Below are 11,699 nucleotides of genomic sequence, written 5' to 3' on the forward strand. Positions count from 1 at the left end.
CCGCTGCAATATGCCCAAAGCGCTGGCACTTAAAGCAACGCAGGGGCGGCGGAACATATGGCCTGACGCTATAGCACATGTACCCAATGAACACCTTACTAGGCAGGCACCTCCCTTCAAGTGTTACCATTACCGACAAGCTGTCACATCTCACCCCAGACCGGGTCACCTTCAAACGCCTAGCGTCCACCACCGTAACTCCCATCAAATTCTCCTTAACTTCATCCACAGACGTCGCCGTAGGGACACCTACGATAACCCCTCTGACCGTGTTTCTTTCAGCATCAGACACAAGAATGTCCTTTCCACCCAGACGTTTAGTTCCAATCGCCTTCCGTTGCTGAGCCGCGTCCTTGCACACGACCAGCAGCGAGCCATCTCTAAGGACACTCGCACTCTTGATCACTCCCACAGCTACAGTTAGGCTCTTTGACAATGCCACTGAATTCCACTCCTTAAAGGATGCACTATCCTGTGCAAGCTTTATGATCACCTTACAGTCTCTGCTCTCACCCCGGACATCAATAGCTTCAGCCTCATCCTGCTGCTCATTCCCAGAACCCTCGGACGAGCTAAGGGACTTTTTACGTTTCCGGGCACGTGCAGGCAGAAAAGGCTGCTCCTCCACGCCGTCCAGAACGTCTTCCATCCCCGATCCACTCTCCTCCGCCATCTCCCGTCTCTCCAGACCGGGTGTTGAGCAAGGTTGTTGTTGTTGTTGTTGTTGTTTTATGGCGGTTGGCATCCGAGTGTTGCATTACCGCCAGACTTTAGTCCATAAAAGTTCTTTGGTCTCTGAAACAACAACTATTCTAGTCACAAAGACATATCATGACCTCATGGGCTTTGTAACACCAAAGCAATGGAAGGAGTACTTTTATGGACTACGACAGAGTCTGAGGACTACGACAGTCTGAGGAATAAAGTCTGGCGGTAATGCAACACTTGGATGCCAACCGCCATAAAACAACAACAACAACAACTCACATGTAAGGACGGATGTTCTTTATGTTTGTTTAGAGCAATAAAAACATCCATAATGAAAATGTAGGCTTTTATTTTATCATCTATCTCTTTTTGGCTTAAAATGTACTAATAAAGGACTTGAATGTCTTGGTCTTAAAGAACAATATTGATCAAAAAAGGCTCAGTGATAGAAACAGGTTTATTGACTTCCTGTTCAAACTGCAGAACTGATAAGCCCCGCCTCTTCATAGTGACAAATAAGAGTCATTTATATGTTTTTCTTTTTGAAAACTGAGTATGTGACATTTTAGAACTCTACATGAGACACTCACACATCATTTTTCCAATAATCACAACTACGGTATGTAAGGGGATGTGGGCGGGGATAGGGGGTAGGTGAAAACAGAACTTTTCTGAGCACTCGAGCCTCACTTGCGGGACAATACGGGAACAAACACGGAGGAATCAACCCAAACACACATACTTTGAGTAAACTAATGATGAGGAAACACTGTTATATATTCTCCGATTTGAAATAATAAAACACATGGTCAAAAAGTAACTGCTTTGGGCACTTTCAAGCGGCAGTGAATATGAGAACCAACCTCTTTAATTGACTAATATTTCCAAACAACTCTGTTCAGATGTGTGCTGTGTGTCTGTCTGGAGCTACACCCTCGAGCAGGGCGATGTCATGGAGGCGGTTGGAGGCTTTGAGTGACAGCGATTTGCATGGCTCCAGTATTTAAAAGCCGCTGCAGGTGTAGGGCAGTCACACACACACACGTTCCCCCGGCCTCCTCGCTCATGCATCTCCACGTTCTTCCACCTCCCCATGCTTTCACCAGCGCCCAATACCATGTGTAGGAGCTCCTACTGGTCACGACTTGTAGAATGCGCTTAGATCTATGCCGAGACTGGATTGGGATTGAATTCACTGATGCTATGGATCGTTCCAACTGAACCATGTCGGCGCTTCTTCTTATGCAGCTCTTTCTCGTAGGACCTGGACTTGCATTGGACATCAGCGCAGACGCACGGAGACAGTGTGAAGGTTAGTCCAGATACTACTACTACTACTACTACTGCTGCTGCTGTCTGCTCCGTAGCTTTCAGTCTGATATGAACGTGCTTAATGATTATGAGACATGTTTCGCGCAGACCTGGGAAAAGCCCTGAAGCGCGCATTCTTTTGGCTCATTCCGACCATGTGAGTGTGCTCCTGTCTGTGTGGAATGAGCAGGAGTGCTGCTCGGTGCGTGTTCGAGGAATATTACATGGATTCAGGTCGACTCTGCGTGTGGTTCAGGTGTCGGGTTAACTGGACGACAACCAAACACAACATGCAGTTTTGAACAGGCTCCAGATGGTTTCATTGATGATTTTCTGGAGCAAAACTTCCTGTAGTTTAGATCTTTACAAGCATGTTATGAAATGCGTGGGATTGTTGTATTAGTTTAGCAGATCATGTTTCACGCTTTCATCAGATGCGAATGTGTCTGGACGTGTTTAAAATGTTTAAACTGTGGGCTGAAGACGTAAATAGAAAATACTTGAGTAGATTCCCTCTGGGCGGGTTCTCGCACTGCAGGTACCTCGTGATGCAAAACCATCGATGCATTGATTACTTTACAGCAGCTCCGCCCGGCCATTAGCTGTGCATCACTCTCTAAAAATGCAAACAATGTCAGCAAGTCCTGATCACGGCCCAATTACACAGACCATAAATAACCTCTACGTGACAGTCTGGTCTTTGTGTCGCTCAGAATAGTCTTTATATGTAATTACTTTGAGGTTTAAAGGGGACGTATTATGCGAAATCAACTTTTATGAGCTTTTGCCATGTTATAACACAGATTCTCCATCATTAGTTTACTCAGAGTTGTGTTTAGAGCTAGAGATTTAGAGCGTGAGTTTGGAAAAAATTTCAGTTTTCACCCATCCCCTGTCCCTGCCCACTTCCTTGTAGTAATTTGCGACATCGTACGCGTAAGGTTCAGAAATGTGTTGTAGCCATATTTCGACAACAAAACACAATTAATAATAAAATTAAATATAAATTCCACTGCTACGATGAAAGGCAACCACAAAAAGGCGGGGCTTATCAGGTCTACCGTTTTTTACAGGAAGTCAATGGTCCCATTTTTATTGCCTCGCCGTTTCAGATCAGTTTTGCGGTTTACAATGAACAAAACATAAAATAATGATCTTATTTCTATGTCTCCTTCTAACTAGTGAACTGTTTATAAAAGGGTGGTGTGTACATAGTCATATTTAATAAATGTCGATAACGGTAAAATGAAATGGGATGTACAGTGTAGTTGTACTAATATCAATACTCTGCATTGGTCCAATATTGAAAAATAGCACCAACACTGTAGTTTTAAACACACAAGTGAGCTACAATAGAAAATATATACAGATTATATATAGCCCAGATACTAAGCACTTTCTAATGATTAAAATATAAGTGAAATTGGCAAACGTTTAGGCAGTTGGTGTGTCTCTCTATATAAACATGGACAAGGGAAAGATTTGGTTATCGGTGTAGACCAAAAAATAAATAAATATGGGACCATCTCTAGTCGACTAGGCAAAAAATGATTTCTATTGCACATTGAGACCTTTTAAATACATCATCAACCAAATAAAGGTTGAACTATGGCGACTGAAAGAGAATATTTACGAATAAAATGTATTACTGATGAAAACGTTTTGATTTAATAATACATATGTACTGCATGTATCATATGTAAGTCTGTATAGTTCAGATAACAGTTACGATTATCAAAATAAAATGATGATAATTGTATAATTGATGCAGCCCTACTAAACAAAAATACATAAAATGTATGTATAATCCATGTGTTATGAACCTCACTGGATCTTTAAATGTACATGGAATGTGCGTCCTCATAAATACACTAATGAACTCTGTGCAGGGCTGGTTCCTCTGGACCTTCTGTCCTTCGTGCTGGAGAGGGACTCTTCTACACTGGTTCCTGGGGTGCACATCGAGCAGGCCGAGGGCGTGAGGGGACTCCGGTTCTCCAGTCCCCATCGCTCCATGTCCTTCCCCTCGTCTGAGCTGCTCATCGACTGTGACCTTTTACCCCAGGAGTTCTCTGTTGTGGTCACACTGTCCATCACTCACAATGACCCACAGGTTAATCATAATGTCTGATGAATATGTGAATATATTTGAATAAGTTTGTGTCATTATGCATTATAATGAGATAGGCTGCCTTAGCTGGACATTTTATGATTATTTTTTGTCTAATGTATATTATTATTGATATTGATTATTGATATACCAGTATGTTTTTATATTGATGGGACAAACTAGAGATAATATTAATTCTTAATTCTTCTCACTAAAACCCATACATTACTATATAGGTTAAACGCTGACATCACTTTTATTTAAAATGTAAAATTTCTTTGCTTTTTTGACTCATTTTTGTTTCACTCAAATTAACTTTTTATGGTCAAATAGAAACTAAAAGTATTTTTTTTTGTTGCTCCGGCTGTAAAGAGCTTAGCAAGCTCGTTTGCTAATGGTAGGGGGAGATAAAGGACACTATAACTCGACTTGCAAGTATTTTCCTCAACACAAAGACTCAAAAACATCTTATTTAAGACGATAAAGGTAATCACTTCAACCCTCTGTGTGATCCTAAAGACTTTATCAGTGATAAATATGAGTTTCAGTGTTCCTGTGTTTTTTCTGGTTTTCTATTACCGTTTGCTTGATTTTCTTTCTTGTTTATAGTTGTAGTTATTAGCGTTTTCTTTTTGCAGAGAAACGACTACATCTTCTCTTTGATGGAGACGAACAGTTCAGACAGAGCCAGAATCAAGAAACATAAGAGCAACAATTTGGAAAGAGACAATGCACGGAGTAACACCAAAGACGCCAAGGAGCAGCAGGAGCCTTCGGCCGAGCGCGGGCGCATCCTGCTGGGACTGAGGTACTCCCGAAAGCGCCTGCACCTCCTCTACAGAGACCCACTGGGCGGAGCGGTCAAGAAGCTGGTGTTTCGGACGGCCGGACTCACTGACAGCCACTGGCACACTCTGGTTCTGTCTGTAACGGCTCGTTCTGTCAAGCTTACAATGGACTGCAACTCTCCTCTGGAAATGTAAGTAGAGGCGGGAGTTGTACAGAAAATAGATCATGTCACTGTTTTGGAGGAGTGCAAAATTTGAAATTTGCATTTTTAACCGGTAAGGACCAATAAAAAACAATAGGTTTGGTGCAAAATGAACACAACATAACCATATTTTTCTTTTTCTTTGTCTTATAGCTATTATTAACCATTTTTATGGTTTGTCAGATTCATTTACACTATAGTTTCAGAGTAAATACAGGAAAATAGAGGTTGACAATAGCGATAGATCGACTGGGCAGATGATTTTGTTTACCATATTGGCATTCATTTGCATATGACATTTCAAAAAAACGTAATGAACATGACTATATTCAAGATTTTACTCATTATTTTGGTGTCTAAAAATGTCTAAAAATGAATTTCTATTAGATTTCTTTCCCTTGTTATATTTATTATTAATATTGTTATGCAAGGCAGTGAAAAGTATAGACAGTAATTCAATTAATGTTCATTTCAAATCATATCATATCATTAAAGGGGAAAATGATCACAATCAGCCTGATATATCGGCTGCTTATTGGCCATCGACTGCTCTGGATTAGAATCGTTTGGAATCGGCAGAAACAGAAATACAATACAGAAAACATGCTTCTATGTTTATACAATATTTCCCTCTGAAGTCTGGTTCAACCACATGCTCATCTCCATTAACATGATCTTACTTTGCATGGCATTTAACATATCTATTACAGGAAGTGTTGTCACGATACTAAATTAAATTAAATTTGATATTGATACTAAGGAATAGGCCCAATACCGATTTTGATACCACAACGATGATAAAAATGTTGAACTGTAATTTTCAATACAAAATGAATGCACTTTCTCGACTAGTTCTGATAAAGCTCAAGATCATTCTAAAACTTTTCAGGACAGGTGGAATTGTGTTTATGAGATTTGTTCTGTATTGATACTTCCACAAATTAATCTCGTTTTGATACTGGTTTTGGTGACGGTTAGAATCAGGTTTTTGATACTTGGGACACTCCGAATTATACATATTACAGCTGTTTTATTGCAAAAAGTAATCCCTTGTAAAACATGCATTCTTACTGGGAGTGGGCTCGCCTCTGCACAGATCTGACCTGTAACTTGGCCTGGTGTCACCTGTTTGTCTTCATAGAGATAGATAAGTTTAATGCCATACTGAGGAACATTCAAGGCAGAGAAATACCTACACGAAGACAAGACCCTGCATAATATACCTTTAAAAATACTGCAAAAAACTACCAACTTCTTCTGAGATATTTTTGTCCATTTCCATGTCCTAAATGTAAACTGATCATTTCTTCATTGTGTGTTCCTTCATCCTGTTTTTAAACTGGCCTTAAGCTAAAGCAGGTCTGTCGACACAATACAATGGCTGTGCTCCAAACCAGGTAGCAGCCTGTAGCATATCATATTGACCTGACAGTCTGTGATGGATGGTGTGAGCGGAAACTCCCTCCGGCTGCAGCTTTAAAGAGGGAGCACCAGCACCAAACATGTGACATGGACAGTGCAGCATATTTCAACATTTCACACTTACAAACAATGCACATTTTGACTTTGCATAGATTATAATGATGTAAAAGGGGCCCTCGCTGATCAGAGGTTTACTCATTGAATTGCCTTTAATTCAGAATACATGCGTTCGCACATTCGGGAACTTGTGCAGTGGCAACCGAGTCCGCCATTTTGAAAGGGGCACAACAGCACGTCTACTACATACGAAATCCAGGAAATATGAGGCCAAAATGCCAAAAACCTGCGTTCTGTAAGGTCATTGTTCTGTAAGGTCATTGTTCTGTAAGGTCATTTTTCTGTAAGGTCATTGTTCTGGAAGGTCATTGTTCTGGAAGGTCATTGTTCTGTAAGGTCATTGTTCTGTTAGGACATTGTTCTGTTGACTGACCAAGAAATGATAGCTTTGTCGTGTACCTTTGTTTGCCGTTATCATCTAAAGAATCAAAGTGTTTCTTTGTAGCTCATTATGCCGTAGAAAAGGATGCAGTGTTGGTTTTTATATATTGCGTGCCCCTTTTAAAATGGCCGCTATGGGGAAGTCCCGGCTGTTTGACGTCACCGCGAACGCATGTATACTATCTGTGCGCCCCTGTGCCGAGGACCGAAGGCCATTATGTCCATCGGTCACGTGACATTTATTACTTACGTTTGTCCCTTCTGTTAAGCTGCTCCCACAGCTTGGAACACTTTTAAAACTGAACTGAAACTTTGTCAGCTAAACCCTGTGAATTATGTGCCTTTAAATGCAGTCTATTTAAGCACAGGTCACCCTTGAAAAAGAGATGTTAATCTGATTTTTTTTTTTTTACCTTGTTAAATAAAAGTAAATAAATGTAAACTTTTCTGGAGGAGGGTATATCACCTTAGGCCATGTCTCCTTAGAGCTGTTATTGCTTTGCTTGGAAAGTACCACAGAATGGCTTTAAACTTAATTGTCTTCATGGAGACAAGCAGGTGTTGCCAGTTGGTCAAGTTACAGGTCAGATCTAGGGAGAGGCGAGCCCACTCACAGTAAGAATGAAGGTTTTGCAAAGGATTTTTCGGCAATAAAATTCTGTAATTAATGAAATATATTTAATGCCATACTGTGAAATATTCCAGGCAAAGCAATGTCATCCCTATGGAGACAGACCAGAAAGGTTGCATGGTGTACCTTTAGGATTAATGTTGTAGCTGTAGTCTCCAAAACAAAAACACAACGATACTATACGCTGCTAAATACCCTAAGTCTACCCATAGTTGCCATAGTAATAACAGTGCAGTTAAGACTTTGAATTGTACTTTTATTTCAATCAGCGTTCCCTCTGAGCCCTTCCCGTCAGAGCTCAACATCCATGGATCCAGACTCCACATAGGAAGTCGGGGACGTTGGAAAGGTCTTTTCTCAGTAAGACGATCTGTGAATGAATTATTATGAAGCTGTAGCATCGAAATAACCAGCTCAAATGTGGTGTTCTTGGTTTGCAGGGATTGCTGAGACAATTGGTCCTCGTCCCTGGTTCTGATGCCAGCGCCCACATGTGTCCCTCGTCCGAGCCCCAGCTGATGGCTCTGTCCGTGCCTCCGAAGCTGCTGGACCTGCCTGACATGAGGCCCCAGGCTGGGGAACCCGGGGCCATGCATGGTAAATTGTTCAAGTGTTATATTTGTCATAGTGAATGGATTCAGGCAGCTTTAATGACACGTTTTGTACGGCGGTTGTATTCTAAATGCATTGAGATAATAACATTAAATATTCTTCACTTTCAAACACTCTCACACTTCATGTATGATGCTATCACTTTGGGGCCTGGTTAGTACTTCACCCACTGCATGTATTTTTAATTGACTATGTGACTGTGTATGGGCAGCTGTGTGTGAGGGTGTAGTGGTGGGCAGATTGGCTGCCTCACTTCAGTCAGTCTGCCCCAAGGCACCACTAAGAATAGAGTCAAAGAATAATGCACTGAAATGCTTTTTGGGTTCCTTGAAAGCCGCTGTATAAATCCAATGCATTATTATGATTATTATGATTATTTTTATTTATTTATTTATTTGTTTTTTATTTTTTTACCTGGAATTGCTTTTTGGACACTCACTCAAGTGTATGCAGACTGCATTCTAGTGATGGGTGGATTAATACAAATATTGATATATTGATGTATTGATTATACTGATTACTGACACTGAGATATTGAAATGTATCTATTCTCCTCGAAACTGATCCCAAAAAATCTTTTTTACACATTTTTCATCATACATTGTTCATATTTTAGTTTATCTGCACACATTTATCTGGGGTAGAGCTAAAACAATGCTAGCCTCTTCATTCTAAGGTGACATTTTTGTGAAGCAGTTTCAATGCTTTTTAATACAAAACTACTAAGTATTATTGGTATTTGCCGTAGTGGTTGGTATCGGATCGAAAACAAAAATCCCTGGTATCTCCCATCACTGCTGCATTCTGAGAATATTGAAACATTTCCACATATGAGTGTGTGACCGTTGGTAAACTGTCTCCCTCAGACTCTCGTATCTCGGTGAGCCTGGACCAGCCCTGCTCAGAACAGACACAAGGCCAGCTCTGGTTCAACCCTCTGAAGAAAGCACTGTACCTCTGTGATGGCTCTCACTGGGTCACTATGCTACAGGGTAACTGCGCTTTTATCTTTTTGACCCGGATATTTGACTCTCATTTTCTCATTTTAAATTCTATGGCCATAAGATCAAATAAGTACAAGTGTCACAAAAACAAAATAAACCTAAACTATTGCCAATTCCCCACTCACTCCCCCATTCTTTGACAAAACAAAAAATCATTAAAAAACATAATAATAGTTGAAATTAATAATAAGGTTTCCACAGGATTCTCCAGCATTAACAAGTATTCCATTTGATGTTGTCAAATGTAAGGCCTTAAAAGCGGAATTACAGTACATTTCCATTATAAGCGCCTTAAATGTCCTGGTTTATGATTAAATATACTCAACTCTGATCAGTTTAATCGTTAAATGACTTGCTTAATTGGTCTTGGATAATAATAATATTGCATTTAAATATGAACTTAATAAGATTTTTATGAAATGTCCCATAACTACCTTAAACATTATATTTATTTTGGATCAAACACATCTTAATTTATTAGTTATAGTGTTTTAAAATAAAAAAATAATAATGTTTTAACGTATATTTTTAAAATACATAACACTTTTGTTCTTTTGTCTGTAATGGCAGCATTATTTATGAATTATTATTATGAATATACTTAAACAACATTTAAGAAATCTTAAAGGAGATGTATTATGTTTTTTTAAGGTATTTAGTATTGAACTATAACACAAGTAGAAACGGCAATATTTGATTTTATATTTATAACGGCTTAGTAAAAAAACGGTCCATTGACTTCCTGTTCAAAACTGCAGAACTCTTCATAGTGACATTTTAGAACTCAACATGTGTCACTAAGAGTCTTCAGATAAGATATGATAAGCTAAGCCTTTATTTGTCCAACAATTGGGAAATTCCAGTGTTGCAACACAAAATAGGTACAGAAGTAAATAATTAAAAAAAAAGATAATTTATATGGACAGAGAATATTGCACCAAGATGATTGCACATGAACATGACAATATTGTACATGAATATGACAGTATTGCACATGACTATGACAGTATTGCACATGAATATGACAGTATTGCACATGAATATGACAGTTTTGCACATGAATATGACAGTATTGTACATGAATATGACAGTATTGCACATGACTATGACAGTATTGCACATGAATATGACAGTATTGCACATGAATATGACAGTATTGTACATGAATATGACAGTATTGCACATGACTATGACAGTATTGCACATGAATATGACAGTATTGCACATGGGCACATGAATATGACAGTATTGTACATGAATATGACAGTATTGCACATGGGCACATGAATATGACAGTATTGTACATGAATATGACAGTATTGCACATGAATATGACAGTATTGTACATGAATATGACAGTATTGCACATGAATATGACAGTATTGCACATGGGCACATGAATATGACAATATTGCACATGAATATGACAGTTTTGCACATGAATATAACAGTTTTGCACATGAATATGACAGTATTGTACATGAATATGACAGTTTTGCACATGAATATAACAGTTTTGCACATGAATATGACAGTATTGCACATGAATATAACAGTTTTGCACATGAATATGACAGTATTGCACATGAATATGACAGTTTTGCACATGAATATGACAGTATTGCACATGACAGTATTGCACATATGCACATGAATAGGACAGTATTGCACATGACAGTATTGCACATATGCACATGAATAGGACAGTATTGCACATGAATATGACAGTATTGCACATGAATATGATTTTTCAAATAATCGAGGGCAGGTCAAAATCTCAGGCCTCAGTTGCAGGACAATACAGGATTAACTCAAACATCTAGAAATCAATCAAAATGCAACTGTGAGTAAAATAATGATGAGGTTGTAATATAGTTAAAACTAATTCAAGTTCATTTTGAATCATACACTATGTCCAATTTACTGCAGTACACACATTTACTGCAGTGAGATGTATTTTCCTTATTTACATCTCTACATTCCAGACCACCACAGGCTTGACTATATCCTGGAACACCAAGTCCTGACCACGACCTCTGAGACAAACGACATTGAGGTATTATTGTCATTCACTCCATAAACCTTCTGAACCCTGGTTGGCCTGTTATTGCGTCTCGTGTCATGTAACGTAATGCTAGAAAATAACAGGGCGCGGGTCAATGACGTCTGCAAACAATACTATTATGCGTGTCCTGCAGTACGTCATGCTCTTCTGTTTGTCCCGTTTGTCCCGCAGGTGTTCCAGGTGGCAGGTGTGGGCGTGATGGCTGCCCTGGCTCACCGCTCCTCAGCCTCCGGGTCGGCTGTGTATCTGTGGACACGCAGTGGCTTCCAGCTCTACCAGAATATCAGCACGCACGGAGCCCTGGCCTGGAGACACTTCCGAATAGGCAAAAGGGTAAGAGCGAAACA

At 39.5% G+C, this 11,699-nt stretch overlaps 1 protein-coding gene across 1 annotated transcript in view; it reads left to right on the forward strand.

The window, feature by feature from the left end:
- The first annotated feature begins 3,907 nt into the window (after positions 1-3,907).
- LOC140370484 (thrombospondin-type laminin G domain and EAR repeat-containing protein-like) overlaps positions 3,908-11,699 on the forward strand; it is a 17,068-nt gene continuing 9,276 nt past the window's right edge. The window contains exons 1-7 of the mRNA XM_072457649.1: positions 3,908-4,132; positions 4,768-5,108; positions 7,941-8,031; positions 8,112-8,268; positions 9,150-9,275; positions 11,273-11,343; positions 11,524-11,685. Of these exons, the coding sequence (XP_072313750.1) occupies positions 4,034-4,132; positions 4,768-5,108; positions 7,941-8,031; positions 8,112-8,268; positions 9,150-9,275; positions 11,273-11,343; positions 11,524-11,685 (1,047 nt within the window). The 5' untranslated portion in view covers positions 3,908-4,033. The remainder of the gene's footprint in view (positions 4,133-4,767; positions 5,109-7,940; positions 8,032-8,111; positions 8,269-9,149; positions 9,276-11,272; positions 11,344-11,523; positions 11,686-11,699) is intronic.

The sequence above is a fragment of the Eucyclogobius newberryi genome, unplaced genomic scaffold (genome assembly GCF_026437365.1).
Source record: "Eucyclogobius newberryi isolate DKJ021-1_F unplaced genomic scaffold, fEucNew1.0.hap1 SCAF_21, whole genome shotgun sequence".
Taxonomy (NCBI): Eukaryota; Metazoa; Chordata; class Actinopteri; order Gobiiformes; family Gobiidae; genus Eucyclogobius; species Eucyclogobius newberryi.